The sequence below is a fragment of the Emydura macquarii genome, unplaced genomic scaffold, assembly GCF_026122565.2.
Source record: "Emydura macquarii macquarii isolate MOO-44397 ecotype Brisbane River unplaced genomic scaffold, CSIRO-AGI_Emac_v2 contig_1253, whole genome shotgun sequence".
Taxonomy (NCBI): domain Eukaryota; kingdom Metazoa; phylum Chordata; order Testudines; family Chelidae; genus Emydura; species Emydura macquarii.
This window is the reverse complement of record NW_027131390.1, coordinates 80,832,142-80,856,813: the sequence shown is the minus strand read 5'-3', so window position 1 is coordinate 80,856,813 and position 24,672 is coordinate 80,832,142. Positions and strand designations below refer to the sequence as shown.

General features: G+C 39.3%; 1 protein-coding gene across 2 annotated transcripts in view; it reads left to right on the top strand.

Annotated features, from left to right (window-relative positions):
• SLC4A10 (solute carrier family 4 member 10) overlaps window positions 1–24,672 on the top strand; it is a 171,542-nt gene that overhangs the window by 41,671 nt on the left and 105,199 nt on the right. For both annotated transcript variants that reach the window (XM_067549364.1, XM_067549362.1), the window contains exon 3: window positions 14,185–14,331. In XM_067549364.1, the coding sequence (XP_067405465.1) occupies window positions 14,185–14,331 (147 nt within the window). The remainder of the gene's footprint in view (window positions 1–14,184; window positions 14,332–24,672) is intronic.

Genomic DNA, 24,672 nt, shown 5'->3' with positions numbered 1-24,672 from the left:
TTTCTTCTCCAATATGATTATCGCCCAGACAGACTCTTTCTTATAAAAAAAAAAAAAAACAACCCCAAGAATCCTGTAGCACCTTAAAGACTAACAAATTTCTGCAGGCATAGGCTTTCGTTGGCTGCAACCCACTTCATCAGATGCATGTTGCAACCCACGAAAGCTTATGCCCACAGAAATTCGTTAGTCTTTAAGATGCTACAAGACTCTTGTTGTTTTTGCTGTATACAGACTAACATGGCTACCCCTCTGGAACTCTTTCTTATCTATTTAATCGCTTCTAATTTCTTTTTACAATCTATTTTATTATTGATATACAATGCTACTCCACCACCTTTGCCTTTATTTCCGTCTTTCCTAAACAGCACATACCCTTCAATACTTATACACCAGTCGTAACTACTATTCCACCATGTTTCTGTTATATCTGGTTTCACTTTCTCCACCAGTAGTTCTAGTTCCTCCATTGTGTTACCCTGGCTTCTCATATTGGTATACAAACATCTTAATTTTTGCTGTTTGGTTTCACTCACTTCACTCACATACCTGATTTAGTGCAGTCATTCTACCACCAGTATTGCCTATTAGACTGATATCTGCACTACCCTTCCTCCTAATGTCCATTCTCATACCCACTGCTGTGTCCTTTCTTACTTCATTTTCCTCACTCGCAATGTTAAAATCGGGCATGGAGATTACCCGGGCATCTCCCCCAACTCCCTAGTTAAAGCTCTCTGAATCAATTGTGTCAGCCCCCATTCTAGAATTCCATTTACCTCCCTACTCAGGTGAAGGCCATCCCAAGAGAACAGTCCTCAGTGTTGTGAATGCCTCCCAGTAGCCATAGATCCCAAAGCCCTCCTTATAGCACCACTGCCCGATACATTGTTTTGAAGACTTGCATGAATATCTGTTGACAATGGAAGCTTTTTCAAAAATCATCTTGAAAGGCCTTCATGAGATTAGGAGTCCTCCAGTCATGGACTGCTGCACAGTTGGCAATCACATGAGCGCCAGAAGCTTTGGTGGTGCAATAAAATTGCTAATCACAGACCTAGACTGAACATCGAGCCAGACCATCCTGAAGACCTAACTAGAGATTGATCTGGGTGGTGCTTGATTTGCAAGAAAGCTACATCCTTTTGGTATTTGCCTTGATGATGCAGATGATGCTGAATCATGGAGCAGAAGCAGTACCATGTCTTTAGGTCACCACTCACACAAAGTGAATACCAAATTATGAATGGGAAGTAATGAAAGCAATAATTGCAAATATGTCAGACTGTAGATTTTTCCTGAACTAAATTTACATAAATCAGTCAAAACAAGAGCAGAAATCTAAGTCTATTCATGGATAATCTGTGAACAGAAAAGGGGGCTAAATTTGTTGAATAAATTATTTGCTAAGAATAATTTTCCCAGTTCTAATTCTAAGCCTGATTTATATGTTATCCTGGAGCATGCTGGCAAACTGGTTCTTTGTAACATTTTCATTAATTCGGTGACATTTTCATATTCTGTTATTAATTAGTTATTATAATCTCTCTTAGATTTTAACAAACTCTTTGATACAATTAATATGGTCAAATTCCATAACATTAGAGTAATTCATGTAAAAATTGTAACATGAGGAGACCGAATATATTCATCTTTGAGCACACAGTTCTACTGGTAATATGATGCATTTGCATTTGTAGCTAATTTAGAAATATGGGTCAAACTCTCTTTTCTTTAATACATACACAGCTTCCATTTACATCAGTGGGAACTGCACATGTGTATTTAAGAGGATTATTTTACATCCTGTTTCTAGTATAATGACTTTGTTTTATTTATCATTTTCTGTTAATCTGAGTTGACTGAGTTGATCTCTTAGCACGGCAGCATGGTCAGTGATTCATTTGGAGGGATATAGGGAAGTGGGGAAGGAGTGTATTTATAAATGAAGAGAGAGGGTTTCTTACTGAACCAAAACCCGAGAAAATGTGTGATTAATTCAAGGAATAGGTTTGGTGGGACAGGCCATGGTCCAGCAAAGCGTTTAAGTATGTGCTTAATTGTAAGGACTTCAGTGGGACTATTCATGAACTTAATGTTCAGGATGTGCTTAAATGCATTGCTGGATCAGGGCCATGGTCCTTAATTTTTCTAAGCCGTTTCTCCCATCCTTAGATATAACAGGGTAGGGTCTTGAGTATTTGTTTGCACTGAGAATTTTGTGAGGGTATTTTGTCGGTTTTCTACAAATTACAGCATGGCAACATTGCTGAATTTTTTTTTGTAAATTTAGTTTGTTCTGGCAGCAGCTTCATAAATTGTTGCTTTAGCAAGTTGGGCCTTTGTCCTTACTCCTCTCTTTAGCTTCACTTCCCAGCTGCACTACAATAGTGAAAAATGAGTCATTCACTCTGAATTCCTACAAATTCCAACATAATTACTCTTTCTCCCATAAGGAAAACAAAAATGTTTTTCTTAACCATTCATTGTCCATTAATTTTCAAAGAATTTTGCGTCGTTTGTTAATTTTCAGGAAGACTGCAAAATTGCATTGGACCAGTTCTAACTGCTAACATCTATTGGTTTTGGGGGGGAGTTCAAAGTATTGGTTCCTATCTATAATGCCCTAATTGGTTTAAGAAGGGTTTACCTGAGCGGCTGCCTCTCTAATCGTACAATGCTATTTCATCCGAGATCACCAGAGTCACTTGAGCTGTAGATCTTTGTTATCAATTGGCACCTTGACAGTCTGGAATGTGTTTCTTTAGTAGACCACCAGAGCCTGCATCTGATAACATTTTGGAAATGCTGCAAATGCCCTCTGTTCTCTACAGGTCCTCTATTTATGTGAGGACACTATCCTGACCAATTCCAGTGACCTCCAGAGCTGAAAGCATAGGTCTCTACAGATCGAGCTAAACAGCTAGGCCCAACTGCTGTGGACTGTAACAGACTCACATTGTCTGTGGCTCAGGCAGAGGGGGACACATAACATGCACTGACCACTAGGTTACATGCTTTGTCTGGACAGAGTAAGCACTCCCTGGGTGTCTGAGACCCACACATGTTCAAATGCTGGAGAAGCCACCACTTTATGTGCTAGCCACCATCTTGACTGACACTGGCGATTGACCTAGGGATCTCTAGAGTTGAAAATGTGAGTCTCTATAGCTTGAGCGAAACAGCCAGCCTCTCATATCCTGACCCATTTCCTCAGAGAGGCATGTGTTATACATGCACATTCTTTCTGCCAGAGGTTGTATGTACTTTCTATCTTAAAAAGTAGGTGTTGTGAAGCAAAAATATCTTAGTTCTTCTATAATTATTTTTAAAGGCCTTGCATACATTTCCTTAAGTGAAGACTTCATCATTCCCTGTCTCCTACAGTTTTAGATATTTGCAACTCATTTTGGTGGGATTTTTCAAAGCATCCAAGGGATTTAGTCACTCAACTCCAAATGACTTTAAATGGGACTTGTGTTCCTAATACATCTATGCACTTTTGAAAATCCCACCCGAATTCTCTTATATTCCTTTTCATCTACAGCATGAATGAGGTTAGCAGCGCAGGGCCCAGCTCCAATTAGAAGACCCAAAATGGCTGGCTGTGAATGTTGTTTATCAAAAATAACATCTATCACCTTTTGAGGGCTCTGCAGAAAGTGTAGTTTGCAGTTCTAAAGTTGCATATCATGTGGTTCGATTGGTATTGGGTTGCTTGTATTCTAAGCAAGAAATTTTCCATCCACTTAGAAAGCCTTTTTCTGATTTTAGATTTTGTCAAATAAAAATGTATTTTGGCACTGATGTGACTACTACTGAAAATACTGTGTCCGGTTCTGGAGTCTACACATCACGAAGGATGTTGAAAAAATGAGAGGGTCCAGAGAAGAGACTGGAGAATGATTAAAGGATTGGAAAGTATGCCTTATAGTGAGTGACTCAAGGAGCTCAATACTGAGCTTATCAAAAAGAAGTTTAAGGAGTGACTTGATCACAGTCTGTGAGTACCTACAAGAGGAATAGAAATGTGATAGTAAAAGGTTCTTCAATCTAGCAGAAAAGGTATAAGAAGATCCAATGGCTGGAAGTTGAAAGTAGACAAATTCATACTAGAAATAAGGCACAACTTTCTAACAGTGAGGATAATTAACTATTGGAACAACTTACCAAATGTTGTGGCGGATTCTCCATCATTGGAAATTTTAAAATTAAGATTGGATGTTTTTTTAAAAGCGATGCTTTGCCTCAACCACAGCTACTGGATTTGAAGCAGGAATTAATGCAGGGAAGTTCTATGGCCTGTGTTACGTAGGAGGTCATATTAGATGATGATAATGGTCCGTTCTTGGCCTTAAAATCTATGGGGAAAAATCATGTATTGTGTTTTGAGCCACATTTCAAAATCTTCTGATAGTTTGCTCCCATTCCCTTTCTCACCCTTTCCTAAAAGGTTTGGGAAAGCCCTTGTTATATATTCTTTTCCCTCCTTTATCTGAAAGTTATTAAAACTGAGTTATGATATAGAAGGGACACTCATTCATTATATTTGATATAATCCTGTAGAAATTAAAAAAGAGTATTTTATAGCAAGAAAAATTGTCTTTAATCCCTAAAATTATTTTGCTTAAAAAACTGTTTAATACTTAAAGATAAACCACAAATGGCCAAAGCCTCTTATGTTTTCAGTGCATAGGTTTAACAGTATACTTTTTGTTTTTTGTTTTTCAGTCATCTAGAACCTGATTAAGAATGTTCATTTTTTAATTATACAGTCTAACAGTTATTTATAGTGTTGTGTGAAAGTGACATTTCAGAGCAGATCAACTTAGCCTACAGTATTTCTTGATTAAATCGTTATACTGTAAATATCCTTTGTATACTAATCTAGTTTCCCAGAAAGATTGTATCTTAAAATATATTGGGCCTGATCTTAGGTCCCAGTATTCCAAAGACTTCTGCATGTGCTTAAATTTAGCACATGAGCAGACCTACTGAAGTTTATGAAGCTACTCACATGCTTAAATTTTAGCAGGAATGTGAATCTTTGCAGGATTGTAGTCTTTGCTTAGGCAAAACTCCCATTGATTTCAAATTCATTCTAATTTTCAAGTTGTAATATAGTCACTGTAACTTTTAAAAAAGTAAACAATTAATGAGGGAAATGTCTTTTCAGCTATTAAATGTACTGTTTCGTCTGTAAAACCATGGTGCCAGCTGTACACTTTTGGCCCTAGCCATGGATATAGCCAAACTGTGCACAATGCTAGTCAGTATTTACGTGTGCATGCATGAACAAAAGTGTCTTAAAATTCACCTTTGATCCCCAAATCCAATCCTCAATTGGCAGATTTTCATTTTGGGTTGAGGATTAAACTGATGATCTTCATTCTCCAGGTCAGAAGTCGGGGTTTTCTTTTTAAAGAGAAGATGTGGCCCTTCCAAGGGCCCCACTCTGGCAGATGGGTAGGGTGGATGGACACAGGTAATCTTCAACACCACCCCATACACTGGTAGATTCTTTCTCCCAGGTGGAGGAAGAAGCACAAGTGCTCTTGTCATCTTTCTGAACACCTTCTGCTAGAGCAGCCTGGGTTTCTTCTCTTTAGACTGTTCCAACATATGGCTTGCCCCACCATAGGCTGAAGACAAAAAAAAAAAAAAAAAATAGTTCTAACAGAGTATGGTGTTTCTTCTTGGGAAAGGCAGGAAGGTTCCTTGAGGGCCAAACCAAGCAATATAATAATTAATAATAATTAATAAAAATTAAACAAGCCATGATTGCTCACTTACATTGACATCATTTTTAAAAGTGTGTGTCACTTTAAAAGAGCCTCCTTTTAATATATGTTGTATAACTTGAGCAATATATATATTTTTTGGTGGTGGTTTAAACCTTTATAGGACTTTACCAATGATGTAGACAGTCTTTGATCAGTCCATGGGAGATGGCATTACATAGTGAAAACCCTAATAATCTAGATAATATTGCCCAGCATGCTACTGAAGACTTTGCTTCAAAAACTCCTAAGTTATATGGGATCATAGCCTGCCATCATTTGACATGTGTAACTCTCATTTTACTTAATAGCATTTCTGAATAAAAATGGTTGTCAGGATATAGGGGCAATGTTATCACCTTGCATGTGTACTGATGTCACTTGCAGTTTTGTACATTGTCATTGAATTAATTGATTTGGCTGCTGTGGTAATTACTTAGGTTACTTCAGACTTTTAATCCTCTATTTTTGATGAGAAAACTGTTGTAAGTATACATATTTGTGTGCTTTGTATAACAAATGTTCTAACAAAATCAAAATTAAATGAAGAGTTTAGAAAATGTTTTTTGTGGGCTTTTTCTACAGAAAGATTTGTTGTAGTCACTTGTCTGCTGTTGGATTTGCAGCTAATACAAGAATGTAGGGATAATGTATTAACTCTCTGAATTGTTCACAATAGCATCCTTAACTAGATATGACAGTTTAAAAATGGACTGCAAAGTCCAAGCAAACAAATCAAGGGACATAAACATGAGTGGCATTTAGATTGTAGCTTAACATAACACAAGAAATTCACAATTAAAGATAATGGGCCAAATCTAGGATTACACAGTGTAAACTAATTATTTGTAGTAATCTAATATATTACCATAATATACATAGGCTTTGGTTAGCAATCATGGGAACATTGTGCAAGGTGCTATACAAACTCATAATTGAGAGCAGAATTTAGTCCTGACTCCCCTATGTCCAAACACAATTGGGTGCAGTTGGGGAATGTTTTGATGGCATCTTAATTCTAATGAAGTCAGTAGCAAAACACACAACGAGGGCTGGATTTGGCTCTTAAAGAATATTGAAATAAGCCCTGAAAAATTTATTCTTCTTTCTTATGGGCCAAATCCAGGCCCAATTGAGTGTTTGGTCATTGAGTTCAATAAAACTAGGATTAGGCCATATGTTCCTTTTTCTTTAAACTTTTGCCAGTTCCAGTCAGATGTTTTATGTTGCTTCTAATAAATGTAGCTATTGTTACCTTTGGCTAAAAAATATGAATTTTTACAGTCCTGCACTTGCCTGGTGAAATCCTGCCCTTATTGACATCAATGAGTTTTGTCATTGACTTCAGTGGGCTGCCCAGGACTTCACCCACATTCTGTACTTGTGTCATGTTAAGCTGTGATTCTTTAAGTAGTTGCTTTTGTGTGGACCCTTAAACTGGCATGGAAACTTGTTGACTCTCGGGACTTGACACCAATGTTCCACACTACATGTATGGAAGATTGGGCCTTAGGCCCTATTCCTACACCTAGCTCCTCTGGAAACAAGTCTTTGGAATAATAATAGTAGAAACACTGGCAGCAAGTTCATGGTGCAACAAAGTACTGTTTTAACACCAAGTGGAAGTCATGCAGTTGCATGACCAAGAATTGTACATGTTTGTTACGTAAGGGGATGATTAAGTTTTTAAAACCATCATCAAATTGTATCAGTGGATCCAACCATCTCTTTCGTCGTTACTGGTTTTTGGGATTCTCCCTTCCTTTGAGTATGTGTTTTGGGTTATTTTTCTCATGATGTGCTAACTTGTATTTTTTTCTAAGCTGAATGTCATTTTCTATCCTTATTTGTAATCTCTCTAGGTCCATTTGTTCTCATTTGTGTTTCTGTTCTCAATTTGAAAATGACATGAATGTGTTGTTTATTCCCTCTTCCAGATCATTAATGAAGATGTTAAATAAGACTGTCTGTAGCATGATTCCCTGCTGTACCCTACTAGGCACTTCCCCGCAGCTCAGAACCCTGCCATTTATCATTTACATTTGTTTACAGTACTTTTTATATAGTTTTCAGTTCACATGACCATGCTTTTATCCTAACAGATTTAAATAAACTTTCAATTAAAATGTCATGAAACAGTTTATTAACTTCTTTACTAAATTCCAAATATATTACATCCACTGGAATTTTACCACATCCACTCTAATTCTGTCCCAAAAAGCAATCAAGTTTGATGGGAAAGATTTACTCTTTGAGCCCAGGTTGCTTACTGCTTTTGGCTCCGTTAACCTCAAAGGGCTTGGATTCTACCACTCCTTACACTGTGTAGTAAGTACCTCACTTTGCAAATGGGACTATTGATCATTAGGGGATTTGATTTTTGTGTGTGTTTATTTTGGGTGGTTTGCTTGTTTATTTGTGTGTGTGTGTGTTCTGTGTCTGGTGAGTGCAGAGAACTTGAGAAAACCAATTTGAAGAATTTAATTTGCACTTAATTCTGAAAGTGCTGAGGTTCATGGTCATTTTTACTCTTCTGTATATAAGTTCCAAGGTCTAGAGTTCAGCTCCTGTAAAAATTCTGTCATAGGGAAAAAACTCTTCCAGAGTGACCTGGCAAGATGGGTGTACATCCCTTGCCTATGGACAGCATAAGATCACCCACCAGAACAACACATGTTGACTTTTTCCCATGCACTGGACTAGAGCCTGACTGAGAGCGATCCAGGGCACTGGCAATTGACAGGTGTCATTAGAGATTGTTTGTTTATTTTGCTACCTTCTCAGGTAGCTTACGGAAAAGGAGCTTAGACCCTGGACCATAGTTTGCAAGATCTTTGTCATTGAGAGATGGTTTGCAGTAACAATTGCTTCACTTGTCCTGTTCATTCCTTTTCTCCCGTCTGTATTTCCGTTCCTCCAACTGTCTTTCACTGTCTGCTTATCACCCCTTACAATGCTCTCATTTTCCTCCCAAATTATCTCTTTGTGGCCTGTAATTATACTCCTTCAGGAACCCAGGCCTCCTTAATTCTTCCTCCACAGATGTTTCACTTATTTTTTTCCATTCCTTCAGTCTTCTGTGGTTTTGGATCCAGACACTTGTACTGATGAACCAGTGTTGGATGAAATAAAGCCGGCCATCTGCAAACTGGAATATGGATGCACAGCCAGCGCTGATGGCATCCCCCCAGAGCTGCTAAAATGTGCTACTGACCCCTGTACCGCCCACTTCTGGCCATCTTTTGTCTGGTGTGGAGAACTGGAACCTGGCTGCCCACCTGGAAGGATGGTATTGTGACCTCTCTTTATAAGGGCAATGTACTGCAAAGCAAAGGCAAGAGCTACAGGCAAATAGCTTGTTGTCCGTGCCAGGGAAGGTGTTTGCACATTTTCTGCTGGAACATTTGGAGCTCCTGCTACATCAGAAGCGTTGTCCCCAACCGTCAGACTTTACGAGGAACAGGTCCATGTTAGATGCCATTTTGGCCCTCTGCTTGTTGTCGGAGACGCACTGTGAGTTCAAGAAGCCCCTACACGTAGCATATGTTGAACTTAAGGCTGCGTTTGATTCAGTTGACCAAGCCATGCTATGGAAGGTCTCAAAGGGCATAGGTGTCCCAACCACTCTGCTGGACTTGATTAGCGAGCTGCATAATGGACTCATTGTCTGTGTACATCTGGGGAATTGGATGTTGGCACCTTTTAAATCAGTTTCTGCTGTAAGGCAGGGTTGTGTCTTGGCCCCTGCACTCGTGTTGGGCAGTGGATTTCATAATGCAGCATTCCATAGTCCATAGTCATTAAGATCGGTGATCTCTCGCTCTCAGAACTTGACTATGCAGATGACATTGTTCTTCTAGTAGAGAGCCCTGATAGGTTTTGCGAGGCAGTCCAGCAAATGGAGGAAGAAGAGTTGGCTAAGGTTGGTCTCCATGTTTCATGATCAAAGACAAAGCTGCAAAATCTAGGATCAGGTCCATCTGCAACTCCAATCTCTATAAAAAATGAAACTGTCGAAGCAGTCTTCAGCTTTGGCTATTCAGGATCTATACTCGACAGTTCCTCCAATTCTCAAACAGAGGTTCTACGGGTGGCTTGTAACATCTGGGATAAAATTCCACCAACCAAGGGGTGGAGGCAGCCCAGTGGCAGACTCCCTATTACATGGGTTCATGAAGTTCTTCCGATGTTGGACTCTCGACCCTCCAAGCCCTTGCTGCTACACAGGAACAGACCAAATGACGAACCATTGCTATAGCTGACTGTTGGGATAAGCATTGAGGAAGAAGAAGTCTTCTGTAACAAATTGTTACCTCTTCTTGTCTCTACAGACTTCCCCTGTGGATTTCCTGATTCCCCATATTTATTCAGGATTCCACTACTAGTATCTCCCATAGATTCCCTTCTGCACTTACTGAAATTCATGCATGGCATAACTCCATTACCATTTGTGACATGGAATTTCATTGGTGCCAGCTGGCAAACAGTTCAGTACTCTGTTTCAGCACCCCCTATCAGTCTTTGCAAACTCACTACACCCACCACACTACTTTCACAGTACTTATCCAAAATGTCTCCTGTAAGGTATCAAATGAAAGCCCATGACACACTGGTCATTAATATAAGTGTCGATGTTATGTACGGACACTGTATAAGGGATAGTATACATATATTGAAATTATGTTTTAAAATCTGTAAGAAGGAAGAAAGGACAAAAAGCCAGACAAAAGCATGTCTATTCACCTATCCCTGTTTTCTTCATGTAAATTAAGCATTATAAAGCTGACACAATGGAAGTCCTGTTTGTATGTGAAGTCAACAGGAAAAGCAGGTTGATCAGGGGTGAGCGGGAATGTGAAACCAACAGTGGGAAACATACTGGAGAACAAGCATTGGAGGAGACGTCAAAAGAGGAATTTCAAAAGTTTACTGGACTATAAGAGAAAGGAAAAAGGACCTCTTTCTTATCCCTCACTGAGGAAGCAAAAAGGACAGTGCTTTTTGCATTTATGAAATCTGGGTACCAACCATGTGGGCTAGTGATACTGGGAGGTTGCTTTAGGTGAGAAATTACTTTAGAAATGGATTTTAGCTTGTTAGAGTTAAGTATAGGCTCTAGGAAGTGTGTTATCCCCCCCCTTTTTTTTACATGTAACCCGTTGTTGTTGTTATTCTTGCTCACTATCTCTTAAATCTTAATCTTTGTAAAACAGATTTACTTGATTTCACGGTGCTGTGTTGTTATAAAGTACCTGATCCTGAGTTGTGCCAGTCAAGCTCTGTGTGCACTGTTTCTTTGGAGACAGTTTACCTGGTTATTTTCTGTGAGTGACTAGTGACAGGCCCTGCATGCTACAGAAGTGGATAAAGCCTTGGGGATTGGTATGCCTGTCACTAGCCTGCATAAGAGGAGGGTGAGGTCTGTGGAGAGCTGGAAGTCAGTGTTTGTCTGTGACCAGAGGCTGTTGGCTGAGCTATAGCAGGCATCATGCAAGATTGCTTCATACTAAGAGCAGATGGTGGTGGTGAGATGCCTCACAACCCTGAGTACTTCTGGGGAACATCACAACCTTACACCAAATGTGAATGTGGTCCATTGTGGTGTTTTCTTGTTATTCCACTTAGTTTTCCAGTTTCCTAATTCCTCTTTACATGCAAACATATTCTTCTCTATATAAAGAGGATACATGTGTAGTTCAGCCATTTGGAATTTTAGTGTTGATTTGCCAGCATTTTTAGTAGAGATGAGCCTGGATTCAAACCCCAGATCCTAAATCCTCAGAATTAAGTGAGGTATAAAGCTTCATCTGAATTTGAACTTCACAGATCAAGCCCCTCTCTTAATAGTTAACTGCATAAAACTAGAATAAGTGTGTCGACCCCTTTCACAAAGTAGCAAGAATTGATTAAATAACTTAATCAAAATTAAGTAATTTTTTGAGCCTTTGGGAAGTGATTAAAATCTTTGAGAGGGCAACCCCTTTTCTTTCACACATAGATCTGTATTATTATATTATACAGTTATATATTCTATATTATGCAATATATTGTATATTCTATATTATACAATTATATTATTGTATTATTAATGTATTATACATTTTTGCTAGTGTTTTTATAGTAAATTCTCTTTATGGGCAACATTTTTATTTATTTCATGCATTTTGGTTGCACTGGGTTTGAAATACTTTAAAAGCACCAGTTCTCTGTAAATCATTTCCTGTGAGTAAAACATATTAAACAAGAGGCAAAGAAAAAGCTCAAAGAAATACTCATCTTCACGTAATGGCTGTGCTTAAGAAAATCTCATGAATATGCAAGGACATCTTTCCTAAATCAGTGACAATGCCTTCCAAATTCTCTGCTAAATGTATTTATGTAAGAAATTAAGTTGAAGAAGTAAACCCATGTTTTAATACTGTGTCGAGATTTTTCTCCAGCTTATTTATTTCTGCTTCTGCATAGAATTCCTGTCAGACTTGAATTTCTTTCATGTACTGTGACAAATGATGCCTTGCTGTGTTTTCTGCCCCTAGTCTCCATGGGATTAGAGATCACGTGCTACATCAGCTTAATGTACTTGACCTTTTTTTATGATTGACACAGCTAAATGATTGCAGCAAAGCCGTAATTATCCACTATCTATGTTATGTTCATTTCCAGGGGAAAAGAAAACACATATAGTATATATTTATATTTCTCAGAAAAATATAGCTTCTTAGTTGTATGACATAATAGAATAATAGCACAATAAATCATTTCAAAGGTGGCAGTGTATCACATGTATTAAAAAATGGGACAAACATAGGACAGATCTCTAGCCTCTTAAATTCACTTAACAGAAAATAAGAGCGTGTGTGTATGTGTAATATATACATATTTCCTGTTAAGTGAATTCAGGAGGCTAGAGTGTGTAATAAGAAATGACAGATTTCTTTCCCATGTTTGCCCCATTTTGTGATTCATGCAATGCAATGCTACATTATCTACATTTGAAAGGATTTACTGTGCTGTAATTCTGTTGTGTCATAACTGAGATGTGTGAATCTGTGGGGCTTGATCATAGAATCATAGAATATTAGAGTTGGAAGGGACCTCAGGAGGTCATCTAGTCCAACCCCCTGCTCAAAGCAGGACTAACCTCAGCTATATCATCCCAGCCAGGGCTTTGTCAAGCCTCAGCTTAAAAACCTCTAAGGATGGAGATTCCACCACCTCCCTAGGTAACCCATTCCAGTGCTTCACCACCCTCCTAGTGAAAAGCTTTTTCCTAATGTCCAACCTAGACCTCCCGCCTTGCAACTTGAGACCGTTGCTCCTTGGTCTGTCATCTGCCATCACCGAGAACAGCCTAGCCCCATTCTCCCTGGAACCCCCTTTCAGGTAGTTAAAGGCCGCTATCAAATCCCCCCTCATTCTTCTCTTTTGCAGACTAAACAGGCCCAGTTTCCTTAGCCTCTCCTCATAAGTCCTGTGCTCCAGACCCCTAATCATTTTTGTTGCCCTCCGCTGGACTCTCTCCAATTTGTCCACATCCTTTTTGTAGTGGGGGGCCCAAAACTGGACACAATATTCTAAATGCGACCTCACCAATGCCAAATAGAGGGGAATAATCACTTCCCGTGACCTGCTGGCAATGCCCCTCCTAATGCAGCCCAATATGCTATTAGCCTTTTTGACAACCAGGGCACACTGCTGACTCATATCCAGCTTTTTATCCACTGTTATCCCCAGGTCCTTTTCTGCAGAACTGCTGCCCAGCTCATCGGTCCCCAGTCTATAGCTGTGCATGGGATTCTTCCTTCCTAAGTGGAGGACCCTGCACTTTTCTTTGTTGAACCTCATTAGATTTCTTTTGGCCCAATCCTCAGCAAAATAGGATTCCACAGGCTCAACAGCCAAGGACTATAGGTGTAGTGGTCTGATTGGACATTTTAAATATTTGAATGAAATACCAGTAGAAATAAAACCAGTTTAAGCTACCCACTATTTATTTGTAAATTGGGCACACAAAGTATATCTATTGTGACGGGGTAGGGATTTTGTTGTGTAGATTTTGTATCCTCATGATTTTTTTGGGGGGGGCAAAACTTCCATTGACTTCACAGAGAGTTCTGCACATGGGAGGCTTGGCAGGATTTGGGGCATATATGGCTTCAACTTGTATAAAACTCCAGCACAAACAAATCAGAGTAATTTCATTAAGCATATAATTCAAGAAGATCCGTGTATCTTTCTATTGTTAATTTACAATATGCTCCTTAGGGGGTCTGTCGCTGGAGCATCAGAGATTCAGTACTGGGATTTTCGCCTGCATCAATAAATTGTGTATCAGAGACACTTCAGTAATATGATAGAACGTATTTTGCCATGCACACTTTTTAAAGAGTAACTTTCTTTGTAGGTCATCGAACATTGTTCATTGGAGTTCATGTGCCACTGGGTGGAAGAAAAAGTCACCGACGTCACAGACACCGTGGACACAAACACAGAAAGAGAGACAGGGAACGAGATTCAGGATTAGAGGATGGGAGAGAATCTCCTCCTTTTGGTAAGATTTATTTCTTCTTGCTGGAACTTTTAAGAATAAACAATAATACGGCAATGCATGCCTTACCCTCCTCTTATATTTTAGACAGTATTGACAATGGGGCTTTGGGTGGCAAGCAAGAGCCTTTCAGATCTGTACTAAAAATCCTTTGAAGTTTCCTCTTATTGTGTTTAAGCTTAGGGAAATGAATAAATGAAAATATTAGTAGTGTTGTAGCATTCTAGAGCATTTACTTGGTGATAGATGCTTTATATAGATGGTTGGAAACTATAGATGCTGCGGAATTGACTTCTCTAAAATGTAACAAGAATGGGTAATGTAGTGCTAATACTGAAATAGAGAACCAGCTCCTAAACTGTTGTGAATTTACACTATCTTAGGATCTGATCCAGAGTCTATGTCTTGCCTCTGTCCTTACGTGACATTGTAAGGTGTAAATGTATTGTGATATCGGTCATATTGTGAGATCAGCCTGGGTGTCCAGCTAAGAATCATGACCTGTCTTTAGTGGGGAGAGAGGCAGGAACAAGTGTGAATGCAAGGAGCAATATAGGAATTTATGTGAGGAAATGTGATATTTATCAAATATTTCTAGTATGGAAGGAAGAAAAGCAGGTACTTCTGTGTATGTGTTTGACATTATACATCTGGATGACAGCTAGCTGGGGACTTGTGGGAGAGGAAAAAGCTAACAAAACAAATTGCTCAAACTAAATGGAAACCCTATCAGTGTAGCATAAAAGAATATTTTGAGTTCATTGGGGAAATGCAAATGCCTGTGTAATTTTAGGTTGCAAAGTAGTCATTACAAGGTCCTTTATTTTAGATTGAATTTTAAATTATCTCTGTGGAAAGCTTTGAAGCAGTGTATTACAAGCGGTGAAGTTCTAAGTCTGTTTAAAATAACTTGATTTACTCAAATTTTTCATAGAAAAATATAGCAGGGATGAAAAAGCAGGAAGTTAAGAATGTGTTTCTCAAATTCAGTAGGAATACAGAGGATTAAGAATGTCTTGAATTAATATTGATGAAGAAAAATGGCTGAGTTGGATAGGTTTGGAATGTATTTCAATTACCAAAAGAGCATATAGTATACATACACTTTAATGGGTTGTATATTTCAAATCTTTGAAAAGCATGCATTATTAATACAAATGTATTTGCTTTTTTACTATTACTATTTTACTATTACTATTTTAAGGCATAGTATGAAAAATATTTTTTCAAACAATCTTTCTTAGAAAAATAGAGTTCAAAATTGTTGAAAATGTTTTAAAAAAACAACATTATGTAAGCAGACATTCTATTTTTTTTAATAGATAAACATTGAAAATGTATGTTAACTAAGGGATCAGATTTTCAAAAGTGGTAAGTACCCAGCAGCTCCCAGTCAGTCTCCTAATATCATTTAGGTGCATATCATAGAATCATAGAAGATTAGGGTTGGAAGGACCTCAGGAGGTCATCTCATGGCGCAAAGCAGGAGCAACCCTAACTAAATCATTCCAGCCAGGATTTTGTCAAGCCGCACCTTAAAAACCTCTAAGGATGGAGATTCCACCACCTCCCTAGGTAAATGGGGTGTAATACACCTCCCTGGTGTAAATGGGAGCTAGCTCAGCTGAAAACTTTGCCCCGAACCTTCCACCCCAAGATACCTATGTTCATATCTTTGCCTATGTCACAAATAAAAAAATGAGTTTTAGTTTCATCTTACACCCCTTGATGTACATATCACAAAACACCGCTCTTTGGCACAGTTCAGTGTAAGTGACCATCAGTCTCCATTCTGCAGAGGCCCAAGAGTGGAATAGCAGTAATATTGAAAGATGGGTTTGTTGAAGCACATTTGCAAAGCCGTGGGCAAAACTTTCAGAGCCCTTGCCTACAATGCTCTTGTCTGACGTTAGTGCCTGATTCCTTCACTTCCATAAACCACAGCATCCCTCACAAATGAAATTATATCTGTAACTTCATATAGTTCAATAACTTTGTACCTGGAGTATTTCAGGAATTTTTACCTAAACCAGGAAAACATTTGCCTCAAAATATTAATTTTTATTGCAGTATGTGTGTATGTATGCGTGTGCACACTTGCATGTGCCTTTATGTGCCATAATTTACCAATGCCCAAATGAGGACACAAAGTGTGACACAGAACCAAAATGAGGGACAAGCAAAAATTATTCATGGAGGAAATTTGAAATGCTGAGGTTCATTCCTTTAGTATAAATAACTCTTTCTATAACTTCAGTTGCATGACTCTTTATGTCTGATGTAAATAATTTTTACACTACATTTTTACAGAACTTCAGTACCTTTAGAACTAGTGAGGAATGTTTCCTGAAATGAAGGATCCTTGAGATATGTTTACCAGTGTGTATATATATAGGTATTTATAATAATAAAATATTTTTGTAAACCCTTAGTTTTCCCATAAGGGTGATACAAAAGAAAACAGAGTAACTATGCAATAAAGTGAATTCCTCAAACTACCAGTGCATAGGACAATGAGTCTCCTTTCATTCAACCCACATCATAATTTATTAGGTCAGTGACTTCAAATCATATAGTTTTATTTAAAATCAGAGCCCCCATTTTTTATTCCTTAAAATCACTGGATGAAATTCACTCCGGTGCAGAAGACCACCATGAGGCCTATGCACTACTGACGTTTCACTTAAAAACTATTTTGATGCTCTGAGTGTTGCACAGGCATTGTACCGGTACTCTGCGCAGGGATGGATTTCACTTATTTATTAGTAGGGCAGAATCTTGGTTGCAGGGATTCATAGCTCCTCATGACTCCCCTTCTTAAAGTATGGATGGCAGAGGGCCACCTCTCCTCAGCAGTAGGAGGTGCAGCAAAGGAATGCTCGGTCAGGTGGCTTTCACTTGACTTCGGGAAATCCCGTTGCAGGTTGGTTTCCCAAAGCGGGAGTAAGGGATTCCAGATGTGGTCTCAAATTGCATTTTTTTGCACATCTGGAATAAGCGAAGAGTTGGATGAAGTGGTCAAGCCTCTGCCATGGTGCTTCCCAACTGGCACTCAGGGAGTGGAGCATGCTTCCTTGGGTTGTTGGTGGGCTCAGATATTCCCATTCTTGTCCCCAGTATGAGGCAATCCAGATTAGGCATATTATGTGTGACTATCTTTCTCTTGACACTCAAGGAATTGGTGTCAACCCTCAGATTCCAGGGGAAATTCTCCATGCTAAAGTCACTCTTCTAATTATAAGTGTGGGTGCATAGATTACTGAGTAAGAGAGGGGCTCATTTCTGTCATGATGTGCTGTAGGTTGTGCTATGCAACTGCAACATACACTTCTTGTGAGCCCCCAGGAGGAATTCTGGCTGTGTCACCTCTCCTCCATTCTGCCTTTATTCTGGCAGTAGGGTAGAAGCTGCAATCTGTCCCAAATGTTTCTGTGACCATTGTATCACCTATTCCAGCAATAGCTGTTCTAATTTTCTACCTTCCACAAGCTCTTTTGATTAATAAATAAGAACTTTCCTTATTACTTGCTGGTGATAAAAAGTAGGGAGGGCTACTTAGTACTGTGCAGTTATGGATGATGGAGATAAAACCAGAGGAAAAAGTGATATTAGGACAAATAAATCAAAGAATACAAGAGGACCATTTTCAGTCTGCAATGAAGTACAATACAAACAAATATATTTTATGTAGTCTCTTTCTTAAAGAAATATCATGGTGCTTCACAGACAATTAAATCCTATATATGAAATTGCAAGAAAACTATGTTCTGTTCATTACAGTGTATATCATATATATTGCATGGGAGGAGGAGGAAGCTTCAGATTCAAAAGTTTGGAACTTTGGCTACATTTATATTTTTCGTTACATACAAGTTTTGACAAAAAGTAATACCAGACAGGCAGAGAAGATTTCTATGTGAGAAATTACATAGGCATATGATAAATACATTTGTCATGTGCCTATGCAATTGATCACTTGCCTATGGCCACATCACCTGCTACTAACCTATCCCACTAGCCCAGGGGTTCCCAAATTTTTTGCCTGCATGATTTCATTTTCAGACCTACTGTTTCCTGTGAGCCCAGCTAAGCAACATAGTGACCAAGGAATCCAAGGAATTTACACATTAAGTATGTTATTAAATGCTCTCTAGTGTGACGTGTGCTTGCATGTTGCAACATAGCTTCTCAAAGTCCAGTGGTGCAGTAGAAATTGCACATCTAATCTCTGATATGACATCAAGAATAGGTCGATACCAAAACTTGATGGATGCAAGTGTGCTGAATCCAGCTCCACACAAATAGTGCTTGTGAATGGCATCTTGAATTTCAAGGCACGTGTTGAGAGTGCAGAATATATTCATTCTTGACAGTGAACCAGAACTCTGGGAGAGAAAGTAGGGTATATGTTCCTGTTAAGAATCGATTGCAGGAAATGTCAATGAGCTATTTGATTTCAGCTGCTGGCAAATCCATGGCATCAGGCTTGCACTGAAAGGGGTTTCTCACTGAATCATACTTTGTCACATCCAAGTTGGGGAAAAAGGTTGCAAACTGTCTCTCCAGCTGGCTGAGATGCTTAGCCATCACCTGTCTGGAAGACTGAATAATTTCGTTGTCAGCTAGGAATTTTCACAGCTGTGGGATGGATTTATAATTTGTCTTCAGTGGATTATTCTTCTAGAAAACATTTTTCTGAATGAACCCTGTGATTTGATCACTCAGGTGAAGGATGTGGGTGTGCTTTCCTTGCAGACCTGTATTCAATTCATTCAGTTTCCCAAATGTGTCTATGACAAAGGCAAGAAGGCACATCTTCCTTTGATCACACAGAAAACCAACAGATTCACTCTTTTTTGTAGTCCATCGCATAGGCATGCAGCTCATCTCTCAGTTCAAAAATGGTCCCAGTACCTTTCCTCCTTGAGAGCCAATTAGCTTCAGTGTGGAAGAACAACACATCATGATTGGACCCCATTTCTTCACACAGTTTTGCAAACAGACACTGGCAAAGAGGCTGAGTCTCAATGTAGTTCACAATGGAAAAGACCTGCTGCAAAACTTCACCTAGCTCTGGACTTAGTGCTTAGATGCCAAATGTTCTCTGTGAATCATACAGTGAGGCCACACAGTGGATGGAGCAACTTTCTTTACAAAGGCATGCAGACCTGCTTTGTGGCCTGCCATTGATGGAACTCCATCCTTGCAAAATCCCACCATGCAATCATATGGTGTATTTTTGTCTTGCCCGTGTAGCACATCGAACAATCCTTGTTCCATCTTGTGTCCAGGAAGAGAGAGAGAGAGAACAGAAAGTCTTTGAGAATTGTACCCTCACATGTATTTCACAAAAGCCATGAAAGATACATCACAACCCTCAATGCTCACATTAACTTGAAGAGCAAAAGCATTTGTGCTTATCAGACACTCCACCTGTGTGTTTTACTGGTCTGCTGCCGTGTGATGTACCAGGCATTGTGGCCTTTCTTTGTTCTTGACCAAAACACTGGTAAAGCCATAACCAAAGAAAGCCTTGTTGTATTTGCAAGCGTGTTTCCTAGACTCTTTTTTTTTTTTGTTCATAACTGCATCACTAGACTCTCTGCTGGAGGTTGAAGAAGATAATTTGTGTAAAAATGAGTCCATTGTACAAGGTTGTTCTGTGGGGAGGCCACCATTTTGTAGATCAAAATGGTGGCCTGCTGGTGTGGCATTTGTGTAGCAGGTCCGAACATGTTCAGGGGCAGATGGCATCATCTCTCAGACAAATCTGGCCCATTGAACCCGTGACCACATCTGCTGAATGGGGTCGCACCCAGGGTTTGATAACCTATCACCATAGGACTTATTTTAAGTCTTCTGAGCAGTTATTTTTTTAGCAGTTGTATTTTAAAAAATCAATCTGACACAAAAACATTTCCTCCTTCTCCTACCAAATGTGGAATCTTCCCCACAAACTACCACTTCCCAAGGCCCAGGCCAGGCAAGATGCATGCATGGGCCAGAGATAGCTTTTCCATATGTAAAATAATTTTTCCAATTTTCCAGTAATTCCTTTTCCTGCGGGGCTAAAACAGGATCTTGTACTATTAGGAGTAGAGTTTCCCAGGCTAACAGTGGGGTTCAGTGCTCCCTTCTAGCCATGAAAGTTGCTGTGATATCTGACTTTAAAACTCTCCCATTTTTTAAGTCTAGACATTTTTTTTAAATAGTTTTAAAGTATTTGTTTATTTTTTAATTTTGCTTTTTTTTCTGAACCTATCATAGTTGGACTTTTGGGTTGGATTTTCAATGGTTTTTAGATGCCTAAAGATGCAGGCTGGTACCTAGTGGATTTTCAAAAGCCTCTCGATGCCTAACCTACTAATGCTCTTTTAAACCCCCACTAGGCTCCTGCGGCTTCTCCTAGGCACCTTTGAAAATCTGGCCCTTGATACCTAAAGCACCTGGCTATACTGGGAGAGATATAAGAAATAGTCCCAGTGCATATTTTTATATTTTGAAAACATTCCTAATGCATTTCACCCTCCAGAATTGTGTATGGGCCAGATATACTACAGAAAAAATGTATCATGGAGTCCTTCTGGTGTTAATTTGGAATGATACGCAGAATTAATTCTTTACTTCACCACTCATGAATAATGTGACCATCATAAACTCATGTAGATAAAACCTAAATATCACCCCACACTATTACGTGTTCCCTAGGTATATATGTACGTGTGTGCTAGTATTTCAACAAATTAAAATAAAAACACAGCTGAGTTGCATTAAGTATTCTCCAGATCCAAAATTCATCAGCAACTTTTCATGAGTAAGAATGAGTGGGTGCGGACATAAACAATACCAATTGGCAGGACCAAGGATATTAAGAATATTCAGTAAAGTTAGAGTAGGCAAAGATCACATTGGGCATAACTGTGGTATGTAATCCCCTGTGTTGGGAATGGTGCAGTCATGCCCCCACAACAGGTATTTCAGGAGGCATAGTGTTTCCCAGAGCAACTAGGGATGCTCCATTTGTTGATGTGGTGAGAGGTGGGACTATGGTTGACCACACTACTTAGTATGACTAGTGCTACAGAGCTCTTCGGCTACATGACCACAATGGCACCCAAGTAAGGTGCCAGGGGAGGAGAATACCCCAATGCCCTGCCCCTCCTCTGTGTGCCTATTCAGTCACTGGGTACATTCAGGCCCATAAGAGAAAACCTGTCACATAGGGGGCAATTTCACCTATGCTCACCTAACTTCTGACTCATTCTGAATTAAATAAGCATTGAGAGATGATCAGCACCCTCTCCCACACCAGCTTTCTGTAAAAGCATTCATTCTTAATAGAAGGAGGTTGTATTCTCTGGACTAGAAGGAAAGAGAGCGTTCAACAACTAACAGGTATAAGAAGAAAGATATAGAAAAACAGGTGTTATGAGACTGAACGATAAAGCACAATGCTCTGAGCATGTCAGAAAAATAAATGAGGACTTTTGTGATGAGAACAAATTAGCAAATGTTTTGAAGCAGTGTGAATGGAGGAATTATTAAAGTCTAAGATGCAAAAGATGAACAATAGAGACATTGGAACAAATGAAGGACTGAACTACTCGGAAACCAGCAGAGCACTCTAGTCTGCCCAACAACTAACCAAACACAAGACAAGGCATCATTATTCTAATCTGAATATGAAGTATAATTTATGTATTTTTTTCAGATGTGAAGCTGAATACCCATCCTAATGAAATTTTATTAGCACATTTCTTCATATCAACATACATACAAAATATTTGAGTTCTGTGTAAGATCTATGGCCAGAATGGAAAGAGCTCTCTACTCCCTCTATTGGGGGAAAAGGGAAAAGTGCTTTTATAGAGAGGACAACAGACTCTATGTCTTGAAGCAGACAATAGAGTGACCTCCTACCCAGAAATCCTTCACTTTATTATGTCCTCCTCTGCCCCACATTCCTTTCTACTCCTTCTGTGCTCAGACAGCTTTTCCAATTTTGAATCCTCTAGCTGTGCATAAGGATTCTAACCTGCATTTTTAAATATTACTATTTAATTTTCTGTTTGTTAAATATACTTCTCATATATCCCTAGGCAGGCAAAGAAAACTTAATACACATTAATTGAGAGACAAGATGGGTGATGTAATATCTTTTACTAGACTAGCTTATTCTGAGGGCAGGTGACCAAGTGTGGAAAACAGTAACGATCCTGATCCTCAATGAGAAATATTAGCAGATTATAGATTCCAAGACCAGAAGGGACCATTGTGATCATCTAGTCTGACCTCCAGTATAACACAGGCCATAGAACTTCCCTGAAATAATTCCTGGAGTGGATCTTTTAGAAAAACATCCAATCTTGATTTAAAAATTGTCAGTGATGAAGAATCCACCATGACCCTTAGTAAATTGTAACCCTCACTGTTAAAAAATTATGCATTATTTTGAGTCTGAATTTGTCTAGCTTCAACTTTCAGCCATTGTATTGTATTATATCTTTCTCTGCTAAACTTAAAGAGCCCATTATTAAATTTGTTTCCCATGTAGGTATTTATAGACTGTAATCAAGTCACCCCATAACCTTTTCTTTGTTAAGCTAAATGGATCAAGCTCATTGAATCTATCACTATAAGACATATTTTATAATGCTTTAATCATTTTCGTGGCTCTTCTCTGGACCCTTTGCAATCTATCAACATCCTTTCTGAATTGTGTGCACTAGAACTGGACACTCTGTTCTTGCAGTAGTTGCATCAGTGTCAACTATAGATGTAAAATAACCTCTCTACTCCTACTTGAGATTCCGCTGTTCATGCATCTCAGGGTCTTTAGGCCACAGTGGCATACTGTGAGCTCATGTTCAGCTGATTATCCACCAAAACCTCCAAATTTCTTCGAGAGCCACTGCTTCCCAAGATGGAGTCCCCATCCTGTAACTATGGCCTACGTTCTTTGTTTCTAAATGTATATATTTACATTTAGCCATATTAAAATGCATATTGTTTGCTTGCACCAGTGAACCAAATCATCCAGATCACTTTGAATCAGTGATATGTCCTATTCCTTATTTACAACTTCCCCAATTTTTGTGTCATTTAGAAACTTTATCAGTGATGATTTTCTATTTTCTTCCAGGTCATTGATAAAAATGGTAAATAGCAAAGAGCCAAGAACCAATCCCTTCTTGATGATGATTCTCCATTTACAGTTACATTTTGAGACCTGTCAGTTAGCCAGTTTTTAATACATTTAATATGTGCCATGTTTAATTTTATATTGTTCTAGTTTTTTTAATCAAAATGTCACGCTGTACCAAGTCAAATGCTTTAAAGAAGTCTATTACATCATCACTACTACTTTCCAAACACTGGTTGGTAGAGAAGCTAGGATGCAGCACATTGCTTCCACCAATGCATCAACCATGCTCTATGAGCTGATGTGACACTGCTTCCTGCCACTTTCTTTCAGGCAATTTTCTCTCTGGAGTGAGGAGGGAGCAGTCTCTGCTCACAGGGACTGTTACTGTGAGTTGCCCTTCTGTGGCTCATGCAGGAGGAAGTCCCTTTCATGACTCCATTCCCCTATGTGCCACTGTAAGGGATGGTCGCAATATAGCCCAGTGCTTGCCAGAAGCTCTGTGTCAGTAAGCAACTAGCTTCCCTGTTGGCCTCTACAAGCTGGGTTGTGCAGTGTCCCGGGCCTATCAGTCATATCCTTTTGACTTGTCCACCCATGGTGTCTGTATCTGATTCCTGCTTTAGGGCCCAGTTGTGACGTCATAATGGGGGCATTCATAGTCGTGAACACTAGGTCAGTACAAGTGTCTGTATTTCCATTCTGCACCACTAAATCCCAACTTGGATTTACATCTTTGAAAGTTCCTTACACAGGTGGACTTAATTTACACCCTTTTTACACCTTCACTGCGCAGTGAGACTCTTCAGGATAGTGTTTTTGGGCTCATGCTCAGTTCAGCTAAAGAGGTGGGAGGCAAAGGTGATTCTAAGCCTTTGTTCCTCTCACAGATCCTTGGAGCAGCTGGGGGCCAGCACACGTTAGCATACCTACAGGGCTGCTTTAATTTGTGCTGACTGGAATGCTTCATTGGTCAGGGACTGGAAGTGTTCACTGTTCTCTGGTTCCTATAATGTGGCCTTCTCACTCCAGAATGTCCTCTCCTGGTTCTAGCTGGTGCTCACACACTTCTTGGGGGTGATCCAGCTGCTTGGGACAATCTTCAGAAGCCCCTTTTGGGTAGCTAAGGTCACTTTACACTGCTCTGTGTACCTGGCTCCTTTTCACTTTCGTGTATTAGGTGCCATGCACACCTATGGCAG